At 41.1% G+C, this 21,245-nt stretch overlaps 1 protein-coding gene across 2 annotated transcripts in view; it reads left to right on the top strand.

The window, feature by feature from the left end:
* IMMT (inner membrane mitochondrial protein) overlaps positions 1-14,647 on the top strand; it is a 31,256-nt gene extending 16,609 nt beyond the window's left edge. Inside the window, exons 7-15 of one of the 2 annotated variants that reach the window (XM_060781325.2) lie at positions 196-332; positions 860-963; positions 1,694-1,829; positions 3,485-3,614; positions 4,785-4,799; positions 6,164-6,387; positions 7,598-7,729; positions 9,740-9,869; positions 13,680-14,647. In XM_060781325.2, the coding sequence (XP_060637308.2) occupies positions 196-332; positions 860-963; positions 1,694-1,829; positions 3,485-3,614; positions 4,785-4,799; positions 6,164-6,387; positions 7,598-7,729; positions 9,740-9,869; positions 13,680-14,287 (1,616 nt within the window). In that variant the 3' untranslated portion in view covers positions 14,288-14,647. The remainder of the gene's footprint in view (positions 1-195; positions 333-859; positions 964-1,693; positions 1,830-3,484; positions 3,615-4,784; positions 4,800-6,163; positions 6,388-7,597; positions 7,730-9,739; positions 9,870-13,679) is intronic. The other variant, XM_060781326.2, reaches the window with a different exon arrangement.
* The last annotated feature ends 6,598 nt before the right edge of the window (positions 14,648-21,245 follow it).

Here is a 21,245-nt window from a genome sequence, read left to right as displayed (position 1 = left end):
AACATATTTTATTATAGCCATTTTTTTTTCCACTCAACCATGGTCACAGTAATATCTTATAGTAGTTCAGGTTGTGTAAAAATACACAGAGAGAGATTATTATAATCTGCTGTGGACCGGCCTTCTGCAGTGCATATGTAGTAGCTACTCTGGGGACAGAGGATACTGAAAAGCATATCTTTTTCTCCTCCTTAGCACTTGCATCTACCTTGGAAAGTGCTCTGAATAATACTGCACGTGTCACTTTGCAAGCAATTACACTCCAGGAAGCCGCTGTGCAAGCTGTTAACCTTCATGCTCAGAAACTAAAAGAGGCTATGGATGAATCTGAGGTACGTTTTAATTTGTATTCTTCGCATTATTTGTAAATTGCATGTGATTTATTTCTATTTTGTTCTCTGTTGTCGGTTTTTTGAAAGCTACTCTGGTAAAATTAATGGTGGAAATGAAAAGTGTTTTTGAAGTTGATTTGATTCATAGGAAATTAAGGTACACAGTGTTAGAGGATGTGAAAGAAATTCTGTTACTTTAAAAGACATCCTGTGTCCCCTGTAGAATCTGTGGAATATCATCTGAATGAGTCAGTCAGGGTTTCATGGTTCAACAGCTATACCATATTCTTTTGTTACCTATAGACATAACCATGTTTGCCTTAAAGAGATGTTTGAATTTACCTCTGATTTCATTTGACATTTTTATATGCTTTTTCTTGACACACAATTTGTGTTGTAGGGGTAGCTTCTTACATAATTTTGGTAATCTATATTTAATTTTTAATTGAGTAGTCTATTACCTTTATCATAGTGATATTTAGCATCATTATATACCTGAGATATTTAGCATCGTTATATAATTTTAGGTTCCAAGTGACAGAAAGGCAACTCAGTGGCGAACATTGGAGGAAGCACTGAAGGATCGTAGGAAAGCTGTGGATGAAGCTGCCGATGTCCTTTTAAAAGCCAAGTAAATAATTTTAACTTTCACGTTGCATTTTTTGACAAATCGTAAAAGGATTCTATCAAAATATAAGAAAACATGGATGAAATGGATGTGCAAATGAGGTCATATTTGAATTTCCATGACTGGGATCAACAGGTTCAGTGATGTTCCCATCAGACCAACACCCTTTCCTTTCTACTGTACAAATGAATAATTATTTTCCCCAATAGAAATTAATGACAGAATGCTTCACTTGAGGACATGCTTGCATTTGGAGGAAATATTTCTCCATCTATTGTGTTCTCTAGTCTTCACAGATTGGCTATTATAGTAACTTTCATACAGCTGCTCTCTCTTTCTTGGGTGATATTTGGAATCACCCTTTGTACAATGTCTGCTTTTTAGGGTGGTGAGAATTTTGCTGGTTTTATACATATTGTTCAACTGAGATGATATTTCAGTCCTAGTCATAATTAGGTATTCCAACACACACATTTTTGTTAAGCTATTGCCCTTTTGTGGAAAAGATTGATGTTTATCATTTTATTTTCTTCAGGAAACCGAGCTTTTACTACTTAGAATTTCATGTGAAATCCTTTACATTTTTATCTAAATACACCAACCTAGGATTTACCATGCAGTCTTTTTGATGGTTGTCATAGTGATGGAGTGTGACGTCTTATTTGTCCTTTCCTGATGTTGAACACATAGTGAATATTGGTATAGGTAATGGATTATGTCTGGCTTTGTTTAGAGAAGAACTGGAAAAAATGAAAGGGGTGATTGATGGTGCCAAGAAGTCTCAGATTTCAGGGACCAAACCACATATTCTGGCTGCAGAAGAGAGCCTTCATCATATGATAGTTGACCTGGACAGTGTTGTCAAGAAGGTAAAATAAGTCAAAACTGTGCTTCATGTTAATAGTTCGTATTATTAATTCTGCAGATAACGAATGGTCCTGCTACTGGCAAGGGATGGATAAAATGTCTTGCTGTTATTTTCTCATGTATAACTTCTTTTGTTAAAATCAGATGTATTTGTTTGTGCAGTCAAAATACTGAGTGCACTAAGGCAGCTCACCTAATTTAGTTCACTTAGGTTAAATAGTATCAAATGTTTCTGTTCTGAACAGAGCACATTCAAGCAAATTCGTTCTATAAAAATAATGTTCAACTTTTGATCCCTGCTTTCATTAAGTAACTGACATGCTTCTGTGATTGGATTTCTACTTTTAATTCCAGTTGAATATATGATACAATTTATTTTTATATACAATTCTATATTTTATATATACAATTTATTTTTTTGATTGGGAAAACTGGACATTGAAGAAAAAAATGAATAAACTGAGGATGACATGACAGAAAAAAATGGAGTGCTGGAAAAAAAATATGTGGGTACCATGGACTTATAAAAAGATAACTGAATGGGTCTTAGAGCAGTGATTCTCAACCTTCCTAATACCGCGACTCCTTAATTCAGTTCCTCATGTTGTGGTGACCCCCAACCATAAAATTATTTTCGTTGCCATTTCTGAACTGTAATTTTGCTACTGTTATGAATCGTAATGTAAAATGTCTGATATTCAGGATATATTTTCATTCACTGAACCAAATTTGGCACAAATACCCGATATGCGAAAAATTGAATACTGGTAGGGTTGGGGTGTATTTTGTCATTTGGTAGTTGCAGTTGCTGGGATTTATAGTTCACCTACAATGAAAGAGAGCCCTGAACTCCACCAACAATGGAATTGAACCAAATTTGACACACAGAAAACTCCCATGACCAACAGAAAATACTGAAAGGGTCTGGTGGGCATTGACATTGAGTTTTGGAGTTGTAGTTCACCTATACCCAGAGAGCACCGGGGACCAATTAATGATGGATCTGGACCAAACTTGGCACGAATACTCAATATTCCCAAATGTGAACACAGATGGAGTTTGGGGGGAATAGACTTGACATTTGGGAGTTGTAGTTGCTGGGATTGCCTACAATCAAAGAGCATTCTGAACCTCACCAATGACAGAATTGAGCCAAACTTCCCACATGATCAACAGAAACCCCCATGACCAACAGAAAATACTGTGTTTTCTGATGGTCTTTGGTAACCCCTCTGACATCCCCTCACGACCCCCAGGTTGAGAAACACTGTCTTAGAGGAAACCAAGTTGGAACTCTCATTAGAAGCAAAATGAATTAACCGAGGCTGAAGTGACAAATTGGAAATGATAATGTTTCATAAAATAGAAGACACTGGGAAAAGAGAGATCCAGTCAAAGGAGCCACAGTCCTAAGTCTGAGTTTACAAGATCTGAGCAGGATAGTTAATGGCCAGGGGTCTCTCATTCATAGGGTTGCTGTAAATGAGAGTTGACTTGATGGTAAATGACAACAGCAACAAATTACACTGGATAAGTTCTTGGAAAGATCACATTGTTTTACCGCAGACATTTTAATGATGCCCGATATTAATATTAAATACTGTTAAGGGAGGAAACACTTGCTTTGAGACTAATCCTCTCCCTTTGGTTTTTGTAGGTCCAGGCTGCTCAGTCAGAGGCTAAAATTGTGACTCAGTACCATGAGCTAGTAGCTAAAGCAAGAGATGAATTTCAGAAGGAGCTTGATAGCGTTACTCCAGAAGTTCAGCCTGGTTGGAAAGGTCTCAGTAAGTAACCTGGTTATCTGAACTAACATTTAGCTGTCATTATGACAAATATTGGCCAAGATGCCCTACAATGTAGCACCATTGCCCGGTCATTTGTGTAGCAGGTGCAGAGGTCTTGAGCTCAGCTTTTGTACAAGTCACTTACCCGCCCCCCACTTACCAACCTGAAGTAGACAAAAAGCTGTGTATTTTTATAAAATGATTGGCTTCACCTTGAACTGTGAGAAGGTGCAGTTCTTTACAGTTCAGTTTTGCAGTGAGCATAATGCCCCAAGAGGAATCAAACCTGGTTTTCCACTCTTTCTACCAATACATATATTTCAACATGTATTTTAACTTTTAAACAAATCTCAGCAATAACTACTCAATTATTTGGGCATTTAGTTTTGGGTTACTGATGTGCTGCTTCTCTTTTTGGATTAGTTCCCTGTTCTTTTTAGTTCCTTGTCCATTTTTGCCATCTATATGTAATCCCTCAATTTACTTGTAGACTAGGATTTGTTTAGTATTTGGGAATCAAAGTGAAAGTAAAGAATATACACATCTTCGGTCTGTTGAGTCCTAAATAATAATATGTTTCTGATCTTAATATGAAACATCAAAATTAAGGAGTGGTAGTTACTACTTGGCTTCTCATTGGGTGATTCATTATTATATGAGAATATTTGTTTCATTCACTTCTGTTAAGTGCATTCATATTAAGTACATGGAACTTTCTCCTCCTGTACTGTCTGTTTGATGACAGAACCTTTCCAGGGACTTGGGTAGAGGATTTTTTGTTAACTTACTACTTGTCCCCTTTGAGGTGTATGTGCTAGTGATTAAATGTGGTATAGGTTAAGCTTACCTTATTATACCCTCTTTGATTACTTTTTCTTGCAAGGAAAATATAATAAATAGTTTGCAATTTAGTTTTTGCAATTTATTTTTTAAAGCTCACCAAAAATAGGGATCGAGGGCAGTTGCAAACAGGAAAAGCCTTTGCTTGAGTCAGATGCTTGCACTTCTCTTTGACTACACTCTTTTATCTTGCACTTTGACATGTTCTTTTTATTAATGTGCAAATTGTCTACTTTTTATCTGTGCTTTTGCAGTCTTATAAATGCTTTTAACAGTTCCTGATTTGCTTCTGTAAACGCTAACTTTTCCAAACCTTCATTTCTCTTGCAGAGATAACTGATCTAGGTGAGTTCTTGGCTTGCTTTCCATAAAAACTGTGTTGCTTGTGCACTCTTTTCTCCAAAATTATGGGATAGTTCTTGCATCTCAGCTAGGTTTTCTATTTCATGTTATGCTTTACTTCTGAAAGGGGTTTTTGGTTTAGTGTGCTACAAAATTTATTTATTTATTTATTTAAAAGTTTTATACACCGGCATTTTCACCTCTCTTGAGGGACTCAGACAGGTTTCCAACCATAATATCTCATACAGTTAATAAAAACATAATAATTCATTTTACACTAAAACATTAAAACAGCAATTACATTCAATAACTACAATGGTCAGTCGTCACACTAACTCATTGTTCATCATCCTCCATCCATATCTGGCTCAAAATGGGATATGGTCTGCCTTAGGCCCTTTCTACACTATCATATAATCCAGATTATCTGTTTTATCAAAGCAGATAATCCTGATTATCTGATTTGAACTGTATTATATGAGTCTACACTGCCATCTAATCCAGTTTAAATCAAATAATCCGGATTTTCTTTGGAAGTGTATACTAATTACATAGTTCCAAGAATAAATGACACCCATAAATGTTGAGGTGCTCTGAAAGAGGATGTGCGTGCTCTTTCTAAAGGAGTTACATAAGAATTGAATTAGAACCATGGAGTTAGAAGCGCCCTCATGGTTCCTGGGCATCGCTTCTTTAACAGTCCTGTTTTTTCTATAATTTCCATTTGGTAGCCAAATGTAACTGTGTTTTTAATATGTGGGGAGTAGTTAGTCAGCAGGTTTATCAGCTTCCTCCTTATGTGTTTTGCTGATCATGCTTGCTGATAGTGAGGAATTCTGGATGCAGGCGAAACGTCAGGAGAAATGCCTCTAGAACATGGCTCTATAGCCCGAAAAAACCCACAAGAACCTAGTGATTCCAGCCATGAAAGCCTTCGACAATACAATTCTGGAACTGGCTTCTGTTTACCTTGCTTGTTGTAGATAGGTTCATAGAGTTTTCTTTAATAGCTCAAGCTCTGTGTATTGCATTGTTTACTACAGTCATGCTCTGGCAACCTGACACTGAAAGTTTGTTTTTCTTCTTCCTTCCTTTGCTGTCTTTACTATACTTTTGCTCCTAAAAAACCCAATCTCCAGATCGGGAGAGAATGAGAAAGAAAAGGGGGATGGTTGGGTATAAAATGTGTTCATGAAATTTGTCAGAGACTTTGTTAACAGAGGTATGCTTGCATTCTGAATGCAGTATGATATGATGTTGTAACTGACCTCTTAGAAATGTGGCTTTGCTCATGTAAAGAAACAACATATGAAGATCTTGTGTCCTTTGTACTCTTTGCTGTGTATCTAAGAGTCTCCTCTTTTCAGCTGGCAAGCTGACCACAGATGACTTGAACTCTCTCATTGCTCATGCTCATCGACGTATAGACCAGCTAAATAAAGAGCTGGTGGAATTGAGAGTCCGCGAAAAGCAACACATTGAGGTAGCCCTGGAAAAACAGAAACTGGAAGACAAAAAGGCTTTTGAATCAGCTGTGGCAAAGGCACTAGAGCATCATAAGAATGAAATCCAGATTGAACAGGAAAAGAAGGTCACTATTATATTTTCAGTTTCCTGGCATTTTGCTGATCACTCTGTATGCATATGCATAGCGTATTTTCATGATGTGTATGGTGGAATACTCAATTTTGTTGATTTTTATGCCTTCTTAATAATATGGCTAGAAACCAATAGAACTTCAAACACTTATGTTCCTGTTATCTCACAGCTTATAATAGGTATTTTTTAGTTTGTATTGTCTAGAAATCCTCTGTGGATATTAACTGGTTTGGTGCAGTGTATCAGGTTTTGGACAGATATTGTGTTACGGATTGTCCAATAGCAAGTCTGAGGTTTTTTCATATTCTGGTTACTCTTCAGATTGTATATGTTTTCTGCCTTTTACAAAATGTTGGGGACCCTTCACTAAGTTATATGATTGATTGATCATTATTTGCTAATTCATGGAAGAACTACTACATAGTAAGTCCTATATGCTTCTTATATTTGCTGTCACCCACAACAGGTTTACTGGATAGAAGGCTATCTGTTCCTGTAAGATACATGCACTTCTATATAAATAAAAATGTAATGTTTGTTTGTGGGATTAACATAACTCAAAAACCACAGGACAAAATGACACCATATTTGGCCAGAAGACACCTAACGGGCCAACAAGTGACCATCACTCATAAAAACACTGAAAAACACAGTGGAAGGGACTTTAAACCCCCAAAAACCTAAATGATGATACAGTGCATGCATGGAAACTCCCTTGACCCCACCCCTTCCTGCTCAAGGGAAAGAGCAGGCCATACCAGCTTTGAGAGGAAAGAAAGAGGTAGAGAAGAAAGGAGAGAAAGATGAAGGGAAAGAAGGAAGGAAGGAGAAAAGGAAAGGAAAAAGAGGGAAGGGATGAAAGCGGGAGGGAAGGAAGGAGAGAAGGAAAGAGACATAGGAAAGGATGGAGAGAAGGAGGGAGAGAAAGAGGGAAGGAAGGAGAAAAGGAAAAAAAAGGGAAGGAATGAAAGAAGGAAGGAAGGAGAGAAATAAGGAAGGAAGGAGAGAGAAATAAGGAAGGAAGGAGAGAGAAAAGGAAAGAAAGAGGTAGAGAAGGAAGGAAGAAGAGAAAGAAGGGACAGAAAAGGAGGGGTGGGAAGGAAAGAGGTAGGAAAGGAAGGAACCAGACTGAGGCCACAGCAAAGCGTGGCTGGGGACAGCTAGTTAGTTGTAAAAAATCAACTACTACTTTATTCTGGCAGGTTGAAGAAGCCCAAGCAGTTATGGAGGGTGAAATGAGAACTCAGCTCCGTCGACAGGCCGCTGCACATACTGATCATCTAAGAGATGTTCTCCGGATTCAAGAGCAGGAACTCAAGCTAGAGTTTGAGCAGGTTTGAGCACTTTTTGTGTTGGTTGACAATGTTTCCAGATTTCATGTGCTTGCCATGTACAGTATTTTCCCCTATAAATGAACAAAACAATATATCTGGGAGAAAGATTTCCTATAGGGCATTTCTTTATTTGTACCATCTAACGTACAGTAATTTACTGAGACTAAAAAAGTTTAATACTGTTTAAAAAAACAAACAAATCATGATACAGCAAATTTGAAGGGGCCTACTCCGGTTAGTTAATAGGTGGGCCCCATTTGTGGTAGGTTGAAATTTTTCTGGAGGGGTGTGAATTTATTTGAATGTGGAAACCTCCCTCTGTAAAAGGGTACACTTTGTGTATTTGTATTACATATGGTGTTTTCTGTCAGAGGCCCTATTTGAGCATATCCTTTCTTTAAGGGTGAATTCACACACACTTACTTCCAAAGACATTTTAACTCCTCATGGGACTTGCTTACTCAGAGTCCAGATGCTTGAGCACAGCAGAACTTACCTTTATCTTGCAGCCAGTCTGTACCATTTGTGCTGGAGATATACATGGGTGCCAGCCAAACCAAACTTTTTCTTAAGGAGGGATTGGATACCCTTTTAAGCAGTTTTGGGAAAGTTGTGCTAACACAAATGTCCATGGGAATTCCTTTTGTTAGTAGGTTCTTGTGGGTTTTTTCGGGCTATAGGGCCATGTTCTAGAGGCATTTTTTCCTGGCCCTATAGCCCGAAAAAACCCACAAGAACCTAGTGATTCCAGCCATGAAAGCCTTCGACAATACCTTTTGTTAGTGTTTTCTGCTTTGGGGTCAAGTGTGTTTGATTGTGTAGACATTAACATCCTTCTAGACCTGGGAATGTTTTTATTGGAGTTTTCTCTCCCTGAAAGTTGCCTTCTTTAAAGTTCATATTTAATCATTGTTATAGACAATTGTTTTCCTTTTCTTTTTTTCTTGTTTTAATTTTTTTATTTACATACATTAACAGCTTAAAATGTAAGCGGAACACAAAACAATATTTTTACAAACTCATTTATTTATTTACTATTTTTGTATACCGCTCTTCTCAGCCCTTGAGTGACTCAGAGCGGTTAACAATAGCAAAATTCAATGCTCAAAAACATCATAAAACAGTTTAAAACAATTAAAACAGTAGCATACAGTCAATATAAATCAATAAAACATATCATTCGCGTCTCATAGTTAAGATCAAAATCCAGTCTCATCAACCAATTGTTCCATATTCCTATGTTCATTACACTGCCTATTCAAATACTTGCTCGAACAACCAGGTTTTCACTTTCCTCCAAAATGTCAACAGGGAGGGGGCCGATCTAATATCTGTAGAAAGGGCGTTCCAGTCGAGGGGCCACCACTGAGAAGGCCCTGTCTCTCACCCCTGCCAAACGTACTTGTGATGCAGGCGGGACCGAGAGCAGGGCCTCCCCACCCGATCTTAACACCCTAGCTGGTTCATAGGAGGAGATAGGTTCGGACAGGTAAGTTGGGCCAGAACCGTTTAGGGCACATAACTCCACACTTGAGTTTTTTTGGTATAGATGTTCTTAGGATTCCATTTTTTTCTAATTTATTAGCATTGAGTTGGATCCTGATTTTATCATATGAAATTTAATTTAATTTAATCTTTCATAATTGCTTTAAAACATTCCTTAGAAAGAAAGGATGACCTTTTTAAAGTAATGTTTAATATCTTTTATCCATTCAAACAGACACTGATAAATCTGACATTTTTAGAAATTTCACTTTTCGGACATTATCTTAGGTTAATCTCTGTTGTGGTGTTTGTTGCTTGGAGGGAGAAGCATATCTGTTGCTACCATTCTAGCAGCTGCAGCATTAGCGCTTTATGTGTTAACTGGCAGGTTTGAGGAAGGAATGTTTGCCAAGAAACACTGAGTGAAATTTGCCAATGAAACCCTGTGGAGAGCTGCCATAAATTGGAATTGATTTGAAGGCAAATAACTCCAAACAAAATCCCAACATCTATTTTGTGTTTCAGGGCTTGGCAGAGAAACTTAGTGAACAAGAATTGCAATATAAGCGTCTCACTCAGGAACAACTTGACAACTTCACTCTGGACATCAACACAGCCTATGCCAGGCTAAGGGGGATTGAGCAGGCAGTTGAAAGTGAGTATGAGTAGCTTGACAAAGGTATAGTATTCAATCACATTAGTTGACCAGCTGTCCTGAACCAATGGTTGAGATACCGCAGTCTAATTTACTGCATGCAAGTTGTTGGAATCACAGACACCTTAAAGGGCCAGACTCAAAAGTGGCTTCAAAACAGAATTTATTAAAACAAAAGGAAAAGGACGCAGAGGTACTTAAATGCAGTGCCACTGGTCAAAACTCAAGAAACAAACCAGACCTGGTCCAAAAAGGTTGACAGAATTATAATCCGGATAAACTGGATGCAAAAGAAACGAATCAAATAAAGCACTCTGAGGCAAAACAAAAGGCACAGTACACAAATGGTTAACAAAAAGGAGGGACCGCAGGAAGAGAAGCATCAACCGAAGGCAAGGGTTGAAGCGGGAGAAATCCGAAACAGCGCTGCTCCAGTGTCCGCAGAAGCAGCGTCTTTTGCCAAACCGGTCCAGGAAGGGAGTAGTCCACATTCACGAGAAGCCAATCCGGGTCAGTAACATGCAAACGATCAGGAAATCCAAACTGCAGATCCCAAACCAACGCCGAGCACGAAACAGGCAGCAACAAGTCCACAAGAATCCTTTCCCACACAGCACCCAACACACGAAAGCTCATCAACACCTTGCCTTCTGCAAGGACCCCTCACCCCTGAACCCACTTTTATTTACAAATCATCATGAGAAGATGAACTGACCACCGCCCCATCAGAATCCCCCGCAGCTACTCCCGGCTCTTCACGTGAATTCCCTTGTCCTTCCCTCCAAGTCCTCCATCTTCTGTCAAGACTTAGGTCGCCCCACGATTCAGTTGGATCCCCTGATTGCCAGTCTTCACCCCCAGAGAACCCCATAAAGGTATCACTAGTTGTTGGCTCCTCACAAATAACTTCTCTTATCTTAGTCCAATCCATGGTGTCTCCTCCTTCTCCTTCACTCATTGACCCATCCCCAGAGAATCCCTCAAATGACTCCTCACCTGTAGGTGCTGTAAATATGTCCCGGATCCTCTTTCTGTGCTGCTCATCATCAGATTCCTGCTCCCGAGTAACCCTTTTTCCCATTCTGGTACCCATACTACTGTTTGTAACGTTACTCACAGGCTCTACTACAACACAAGTACATCTTATATTGTCTTGGGGCAAAATGCAAAAGTGATTCTTTGACAAATCCTCCTACTGAGTGCAGGCAATAGGGAACTGCTACAGGTTGTGGGAGTGTTATGTTGATCACTGGCTACCAATTTGGACAAGTGCCTGTTTCAGATATTTGGTTCGGGTAATTAGGACTCTGTGCTCTTAATTTATCCCAATACCTGACAGCTCAACTAGCATGATATGTGCCATCTGGTAACCTACAACCTGCAGGCAAAGGTTTATTGTCTGTCTACCAATGTGCACTTCTCTGTGAAGGCTTCAAGCCTTTCAACACTTAGCTCCGCATAAGTAGAACAGCATATTATTTGAGAACACAGAAATGCTGGAGCGCTCTCACAACCACCATGTCAGACTACACAGAGAAGCCATTGAAATCCACAAGCATGTGGACAATTTCAACAGAAAGGAGGAAACCATGAAAATGAACAAAATCTGGCTACCAGTATTAAAAAAACTCTAAAATTACAATAGCAAAACAACAGAGGGGAAACAATCTGGGACATCTAATCACCTCTCAACAAAAGATTGCCCCAGGCACCAACAAACCACACCAAACAACTGCCAAGCCATCAAATGCTAATCAAGGTGGTCAGTTGAAACATTCACACCTAGCTCCAGCAGACAAGAGTTTTTTTGCCTTATCCTGGTCATTCCACAGATATATTAACCCATTTCCCTAGTAATAACAGACCTCACTATCTCTGAGGATGCTTGCCATAGATGCAGGTGAAACATCAGGAGAGAATACCTCTAGACCATGGCCATATCGCCCGAAAAAACCTACAACAACCCAGTGATTCCAGCCATGAAAGCCTTCGGCAATCTATATAAATAAAAATGTAATGTTCGTTTGTGGTATTCACGGAACTCAAAAACCACTGGGGCAATTGGCACCAAATTTGGACACGATATACCTAACAACCCAATGTATTTTCTCCACTCAAAAAAATTGGTTTTGTCATTTGGGAGTTGTAGTTGCTGGGATTTATAGTTCATCTACAATCAAAGAGCATTCTGAACCCCACCAGTGATGGCATTGAACCAAACTTGGCACATAGTTCTCCCATGACCAACAGAAAATACTGGAAGGGTTTGGTGGGCAGTGTCCTTTGGTTTGGGAGTTGTAGTTCACCTACATCCAGAGAGCACTGTGGACTCAAACAAGGATGGATCTGAACCAAACTCTACACGAATACTCGATATGCCCAAATATGAACACGCATAACATTTGGGAGTTGTAGTTGCTGGGATATGTAGTTCACTTACGATCACAGAGCATTCTGAACCCCACCAATGACAGAATTGGGGCAAACTTCCTACAAAGAACCCTCATGACCAACAGAAAATACTTAAGGCCATCCAGTCCAACTCCCTTCAACAGGGCAGGAAAACGTACTCAAAGCCCTCCTGACAAACAGCCATCCAGCCATAGATAGATAGATATGATTCACACACACACATATATAGTATCCTAGATTTGAAAGGGACCCCTAAAGAAGGACAATTATATGTTGCATATTCCAGAGTAGGCAAACCAGATAATCTCCATATCAACACTGACAAAGATACAGCAAGAAATACTGTTTACCCACAAGCAGAAAGAAATTACATATATTAGAAACCAACAGTTTCTCGATACTTTATTTTCCAGATCACCAGACTGGGCCACAGCAACGAGTGGCAGGGGACGGCTAGTACATAATAAACTTGATTTATATCACACCACCATCTCTCCAAAGGGGACTTAGGACAGCTAACATGAGGCCAAGATATAAGATATAAGATAACATATATGAAATGGATGGAGCAGTGTAAAAAAAGACGGGGTTACATCCCGTCTTGACTACTGCAACGCTCTCTACGTGGGGTTGCCTTTGAAGACGGCCCGGAAGCTCCAATTAGTCCAACGGGCGGCAACCATGATACTAACAGGAGCGGAGCGCAGGGAGCATACAACTCCTCTGCTGCACCAGCTCCACTGGCTGCCGATCTGCTACCGGGCTCAATTCAAAGTGCTGGCGTTGGCCTTTAAAGCCCTAAACGGTTCTGGCCCAACTTATCTATCCGAACATATCTCGGCCTATCAGCCCACCAGGACCCTAAGATCTTCTGGGGAGGCCCTGCTCTCTATCCCGCCAGCTTCACAGGTGCGGCTGGCGGGGACGAGAGACAGGGCCTTTTCTGTGGTGGCCCCTCGGCTTTGGAACACCCTCCCCATAGAGGTAAGATCAGCCCCCTCGCTGATGGTGTTTCGAAAAAGACTGAAGACATGGATGTTTGAACAAGCATTCGGTTAACCCGGTGCAATGAACTTTGACGATTAAAGGATTGGATTCATGGACGTTGAAATTGGATTGCGATTCCAGTTAAGAGATGCATTTGGATTGTTATTGGTGGCCCAATAATTTGTATTGTATATGTGTTTTTATGCTTTTAAACTGAATATTGTTGATTTTTGTAGTGTTGTAAACCGCGTTGAGTCGCCGATTTAGGCTGAGAAATAGCGGTATACAAGCGCAGTAATAAATAACTAAATAAATAAAAATAGTGATTAAATGTTTGCTCTATTAAAGTATGCAATGATTTTTGATCAATCTCTTATTGCCATTTAACACCGTGGGATTTTATGTTAACAGGTCACTCAGTTGCTGAGGAAGAAGCCAGGAAGGCCCATCAACTGTGGCTTTCAGTTGACGCTCTAAAGCAAAGCTTGAAAACGGCCTCTGGAGACAGCCCCACTGAGCCCTTGGAGGGTGCCGTAGAAGCCATCAAAGCCAGCTGTTCTGACAACACCTTCACCAAAGCCTTGACGGCTGCCCTTCCCCAGGAATCACTCAACCGTGGGGTGTACACCGAAGAGGCCCTGAGAGCACGGTTCCATTATGTCCAAAAGCTGGCTAAGAGAGTGGCATTGATAGATGAAACAAGAAATAGCTTGTACCAGTACTTCTTGTCGTACCTGCAGTCCCTCCTCTTGTTTCACCCCCAGCAGCTGAAGCCACCTGCAGAGCTTGGCCCTGAAGACCTGGAGACCTTTAAGTTGCTTTCTTACGCATCCTATTGCATTGAGCATGGCGATCTAGAATTGGCAGCTAAATTTGTCAATCAGCTGAGAGGAGAATCCAGGAGAGTGTCACAGGACTGGTTAAATGAAGCACGGATGACCTTAGAGACAAAACAAGTGGTGGATATCCTCACTGCCTATGCCAGCGCTGTGGGGCTGGGGACAACTCAGGTGGACTGAAATGGGCCAGTCATGCAAGACAATTCAGAATTAATCAAATGGAAAGCAAGATTTATAACAGTTTTGGAGGGAAAAGAATAGAGAGGCCTGAAGCGTTTCACACCAGAGCCTTGGTGTCACTGGACACGTGGTATTCTGTCTCCTATTACACTTACCACCTATACCTGTTGCATTTGTATCCCTTTTACCTTCAGCCATTTATCATGTCTGGATTTTGAGTTTTTTTGGTGCAACTTATAACAAAATTTAAGTTTCCAGGTATCACTGATCAGGCTTGCGAGTCAACCAAAATAATGTTTATAACCTCTATTACTGATTTGGCACTTGATCTAATTAAAATAAAAACTGTTTTAAAAAGGACTTGGGTATTGTTTACTTAAAACTTAGAAAGATGGGAAAGAAAACGTATGACAAAATGTACCAGTATTTAAAAACTCAAAAACTACAACAGCAAAACAACAGAGAGGAAACAATCAGGCACATCAAATCACTCTCAACAAAAGATTCCCCCCAGGCACTTCCAAGCCATTAAATGCTAATCAAGGTGGTCAGTTGAAACATTCACACCTAGCTCCAGCAGACAAAAGTCCTTTGTCCCACCCTGGTCATTCCACAGATATATAAACCCATTTTCCTAATTCCAACAGACCTCACTATCTCTGAGGATGCTTGCCATAGATGCAGGCGAAATGTCAGGAGAAAATTATTATTATTGTTATTATTATTATTATTAAACTTTATTTGTACCCCGCTAGCATCTCCTGAAGGACTCGATGCGACTTACAAAGGCCATCAACACACAATACAACAATACAAAACCTAAGGCAAATTAAAAACAATTAAAGCAATATAAACAATAAACAATACACTAAGACACAATAAAACTGGGCCGGGCCAAAGTAATGGATACAGGATTAAAAGTGCTGATGTGACAGGAGGTATGTAGGATTATAGGGCAATTGCAGTGTGCAGTGTGCAGCAATCTTAGTTTTAATAAAGTGCTTATGGGACTTGGTATTGGAGATTTCCTATTCTGGAAAGGCACATCGGAACAGCCAGGTCTTCAAGTTCTTTCTGAAGACTGCCAGTGTAGGGGCCTGTCTAAGATCTTTGGGGAGGGTGTTCCAGAGTCGGGGGGCCACCACAGAAAAGGCCCTGTCTCATGTCCCCACCAAACGTGCTTGCGACGCAGGCGGGATCACGAGCAGGGCCTCTCCAGATGACCGAAGTGAACCTCTAGAACATAGACATATAGCCCAGAAAAACCTACAACAACCCAGTGATTCCAGCCATGAAAGCCTTCGACAATACATTTATACAGAATATTTTCAATATTGAAAAATATTAATGCATTCGTCAATATTTTAAATAATTTTTTAGCATGGAACAAAGTTATGCTGCAGCAAAACATTAGTACGCAAAGGTGCCACTGTCTCAGCCAATCGGGTGGGAAACTACCAGCATTGTGGATTATTGGAAAGGATATTCAGATCTGTTTGGCCTTTGCAGGAAAATCACTGCATCCACAATTCCATCTAATCCTTATTCTTTTAGTTCCATATGCAATAAGGCTGAATTGCCTCTAGGTGGCACTGTGGCATACAAATTTAAGATCTAGACTAGGGGTTCTCGAATTTTTTAAACAGAGGGCCAGGTAACAGTCCCTCAAACTGTTGGGAAGGCCGGATTATAATTTGAAAAAAAAATGAATGAATTCCTATGCACACTGCATATCATATTTGTAATGCAAAAAATTCTTAAAACAATACAATAAAATGAAGAACAATTTTATTATTATTATTATAACTTTATTTGTACCCCGCTAGCATCTCCCGAAAGATTCGATGCGGCTTACACCAGGCCGAAGCCCACACAATACAACAATACAATACCTAGCAAATAAAACAGATTAAGCAGGAAAAAAAATACAATAGCAATACAACAAGACATTGTTAAAACTGAGCTGGCCGGAGTAGGGGTACAGGATTAAAAGTGCTGATGTGTCGGAGGGATATGGGATTATAATATAAGTGCGATGTGCAGTGTGAGATGGTCTTGGTTCTGACTAAAGTGCTTCTGGGATTTGGTCCTGGGATTCCTAGTCTGAGAAGGCACATGGGGTTCCTAGTCTGAGAAGGCACATTTGAACAGCCAGGTTTTCAAATTCTTTCTGAAGACTGCCAGTGTAGGGGCTTGTCTGAGGTCTTTCGGAAGGGCGTTCCAGAGGCGGGGGGCCACCACGGAGAAGGCCCTGTCCTGTGTCCCCACCAAGCGCGCTTGTGACGCGGGCGGGATCACGAGCAGGGCCTCTCCAGATGACCGGAGTGAGCGTGTGGGTTCGTAGACAGCGATGCGGTCACGCAGGTAGGGTGGTCCCAAACCGTTCAGGGCTTTGTAGGTAAGCACCTGCACCTTAAATTGGGCTCGGAAAATAAACGGCAGCCAGTGGAGCTCCTTAAACAGGAGGGTTGACCTCTCTCTGTAATGGGCCCCAGTTAACATTCTGGCTGCTGCCCGCTGGACCAATTGGAGTTTCCGGGCCATTTTCAAGGGTAGCCCCACGTAGAGCGCATTGCAGTAGTCCAGTCTAGAGGTGAATAAGGCATGGACCACCCCAGCCAGATCAGTTTATATTTTAACAAATATAAACTTATTAGTATTTCAATAGGAAGTGTGGGCCTGCTTTTGGCTGAAGAAATGGGATTGTGTTGTTGTGTGCTTTCAAGTAGTTTCAGACTTAGGTTGACCCTGAGCGAGGGCCGGGAAAATGACCTTGGAACCCGTATCCGGCCCCTGGGCCTTAGTTTGAGGATTCCTGATCTAGACGATAGATCAGTCGTTGAGTGCAACATTTCCCCTTGTGGCTACAGCTAGAATTGCAGTCGTAAATACATTGCTAAGGATTATGTATAATAAATAAGTTTTATTCAAGACCACGGAGGTCGTACCCATCCCATAGTCAAGAGTGAAGGAGGAGCAGTTGCCTTGTCTCCTTCCAGGCTAAAGGAAGGACTGGCGCAACCTCAACATGGCATATAGGTCTTCCAGAAGAACTTGCAAGGCGGAGAGCTTGGAGGATTGGAATTATTTGGATCATCACCTACGTATCCCTCTGTGTCATCCCCATAGTCCTCTGGGGCTCTGGGTACACGGACCTCTGGTCTCTCCTGAGGGTCAGAAGGAAGACAAGGTCACAGAATCATAGCATTGGAAGAGACCCCAGAATATTTATTTATTATTTATTTCTAGCGCTTCTACCCCATCCTTCTCAACCCCCTAGGGCAGTGGTTCTCAACCTTCCTAATGCCGCGACCCCTTAGTACAGTTCCTCACGTTGTGGTGACCCCCAACCATAACATTTTCATTGCTACTTCGAAATTGTAATTTTGCTACAGCTATGTATCGTAATGTAAATATCTGATATGCAGGATATATTTTCAAATCCCAAGTACCCAATATGCCCAAATTTGAATACTGGTGGGGTTGTGGGGGGGATTGATTTCGTTATTTAGGAGCTGTAGTGGCTGGGATTTATAGTTCACCTACAATCAAAGAGCATTCTGAACACCACCAATGATGAACTTGAACCAAACTTAGCACACAGAACTCCCATGGCCAAGAGAAAATGCTGGGAGGATCTGGTGGACATTGACCTTGAATTTTTAGAGTTGTAGTTCACCTACATCCAGAGAACACTGTGGACTCAAACAATGATGGATCTGGACGAAACTTGGCACAAATACTCAATATGCTGAAATGTGACCACCGGAGGAGTTTGGGAAAAATAGACCTTGACATTTGGGAGTTGTAGTTGCTGGGATTTATAGTTCACCTACAATGAAATAACATTCTGAACCCCATCAACGATAGAATTGGACCAAACTTCCCACACAGAACACCCATGACCAACAGAAAATACTATGTTTTCTGATGGTCTTTGGCGATCCCTCTGACACCCCCTCGCGACCCCCACAGGGGTCCCGACCCCCAGGTTGAGAAACACTGCCCTAGGGGGTACTCGGGGCGACTTACAAAAGGCACAATTCAATGCCCAACAATTCACAAAATACAATATACAAGTTATAACGACACTTATAACTAATTAAAACAGTCAAATTAAAACGACTATAGCAATAAAATCATCATGTGGTCAACGTTCGTCAATTCATAAATCCATAATCCATCCAGCATTGTCATTGTCCTTTCCTACTCTGGTCGTCATTGTCTTTTATCCATCTGCCAGCTTACCCAAACGCCTGCCCATATCCAGGTTTTTAACTTCCTTCTGAAAGAGAGGAGGGATGTTGATGACCTAATTTGCACAGCTAAAGCTTGTGCGCCAGTTGCGCCCGTACCTTGGGAAGTCTGACTTGGCCACGGTAGTCCACGCTCTGGTTACATCCCGTTTAGACTAATGCAACGCTCTCTACGTGGGGTTGCCTTTGAAGACAGCTCGGAAGCTCCAACTAGTCCAACGCTCGGCAGCCATGATTTTAACAGGAGCGGAGCGCAGGGAGCATACAACCCCCCTGTTGCGCCAACTCCACTGGCTACCGATCTGCTACCGGGCTGAATTCAAAGTGCTGGCGTTGGCCTTTAAAGCCCTAAACGGTTCTGGCCCAAGCTACCTATCTGACCGCATCTCTGCCTATGAACCCACCAGGACTTTGAGATCTTCCAGGGAGACCCTGCTCTCGATCCCGCCTGCTTCTCAAGCTCGGCTGGCGGGGACGAGAGATAGGTCCTTCTCGGTGGTGGCTCCTCGGTTTGGAACACCCTTCCTACGGACATTAGACTAGCACCATCTCTAATGGTATTCCGCAAAAAGGTGAAGACCTGGATGTTTGTGCAGGCGTTTGAGTAATTTAGTGCAATCTGGTAATGGAACATAGGAATGGAACAATGGACGACGAACCTGGACTACGCTTGGATGATGAGAAGATTGGGTACGGTTGTTTTTTGTAATAATTGTGCATTGTAATTGCTTATTGGTAATTTATGGATAATGTGTTAAGTCAATTGTTATATGTTGTATGGAACCTTCTCGGTGGTGGCTCCTCGCCTGTGGAACGCCCTTCCTACGGACATTAGACTAGCACCATCTCTAATGGTATTCCGCAAAAAAGTGAAGACCTGGCTGTTTGAGCAGGCGTTCCAATAATTAGTGCAATGATTGGTTAATGAACACTGGAACAATGGATGACGAATCTGGAGCATGTTTTGGATGACGAGACGACAGTGAATGGGTATTGTAGTAACTGTTTATTGATTGTGAAATGTGTTAGGTTGTTGACTGTTTCTATACTGTAGCACTGAATATTTGCTGTTCGTATTTGTTGTGAACCACTGTGAGTTGCCTTCGGGCTGAGAACAGCGGTATATAAGTAAGGTAAATAAATAAATAAATAAATAAATTTCCCTGGGGAGTGAATTCCACAGGTGAGGGGCCACCACCGAGAAGGCCCTGTCCCTCGTCCTCACCAGTCGCACATGTGATAAAGGCGGGGCCGAGAGCAGGACCCCCCATTTTATTATTATTATTATTAATAATAATAATAATAATAATAATAATAATAAGGGGATGAATGAATTGAGAAGATAAGAGTCAGGTACTATAGGTAGCATTCAGGAAAATAAGAATTAAAAACTATAGTATATTCTAATGCAATGCCCTGGTGAGGCAGTGAAATCCACTCCAGATTTTAGTCAGAACTTTAGCACTTCTATTAGAAAACGATGAACCTATTTGTTACTGCACTGGAGTCTGAATAAAACCTCAGTATAGACTCTGCTCTGATAAGGGGAGATATGCCCAGTTAAATGCGCAATTCCAGAGGTTAGCCAGAAGAGACAAGGAACTATTTTTAAACAAGCAATGCATGGAAGTGGAAAAAGACAACAGAATAGGAAGAACACAAGACCTCTTCCAGAAAATTAGAAACATTGGAGGTAAATTTCAGGCAAAAATTGGTATGATAAGAAACAAAGATGGCAGGGACCTAACAGAAGCTGAAGAGATCAAGAGAAGGTGGTGAGACTATACAGAAGATCTGTATAGGAAGGATAACAATATCGAGGATAGCTTTGACGGTGTGGTGAATGAATTAGAACCAGACATCCTGAGGAGTGAGGTTGAATGGGCCTTAAGAAGCATTGCTAACAACAAGGCAGCAGGAGACGACGGGATCCCAGTTGAACTGTTTAAAATCTTAAAAGATGATGCTGTCAAGGTGATGCATGCCATATGCCAGCAAATATGGAAAACACAAGAATGGCCATCAGACTGGAAAAAATCAACTTACATCCCCATACCAAAAAAGGGAAATGCGAAAGACTGCTCCAACTTCCGTACAGTGGCCCTTATTTCTCATGCCAGTAAGGTAATGCTCAAGATCCTGCAAGGAAGACTCCAGCAATACATGGAGCGAGAGCTGCCAGATGTTCAAGCTGGGTTTAGAAAAGGCAGAGGAACGAGAGACCAGATTGCCAATATCCGCTGGATAATGGAGAAAGGCAGGGAGTTTCAGAAAAACATCTATTTCTGCTTCATTGACTATTCTAAAGCCTTTGACTGTGTGGATCATAATAAACTGTGGCAAGTTCTTGGTGGGATGGGCATACCAAGCCACCTTGACTCTCTCCTGAGGAATCTGTACAAGGACCAAGGAGCAACAGTCAGAACTGACCACGGAACAACAGACTGGTTCAAGATTGGGAAAGGCGTACGGCAAGACTGCATACTCTCACCCAACCTCTTTAACTTGTATGCAGAACACATCATGCGATGTGCGGGGCTTGATGAATGCAAAGCTGGGGTGAAAATTGCTGGAAGAAACATTAACAACCTCAGATATGCAGATGACACCACTCTGATGGCCGAAAGTGAGGAGGAGCTGAGGAGCCTTCTAATCAAGGTGAAAGAAGAAAGCGCAAAAGCTGGGTTGCAGCTAAACGTCAA

This window comes from Anolis sagrei, chromosome 6 (assembly GCF_037176765.1).
Source record: "Anolis sagrei isolate rAnoSag1 chromosome 6, rAnoSag1.mat, whole genome shotgun sequence".
NCBI lineage: Eukaryota > Metazoa > Chordata > Lepidosauria > Squamata > Dactyloidae > Anolis > Anolis sagrei.
The sequence above is the reverse complement of the archived record's forward strand: the minus strand, read 5'-3'. Positions and strand labels throughout refer to the sequence as shown.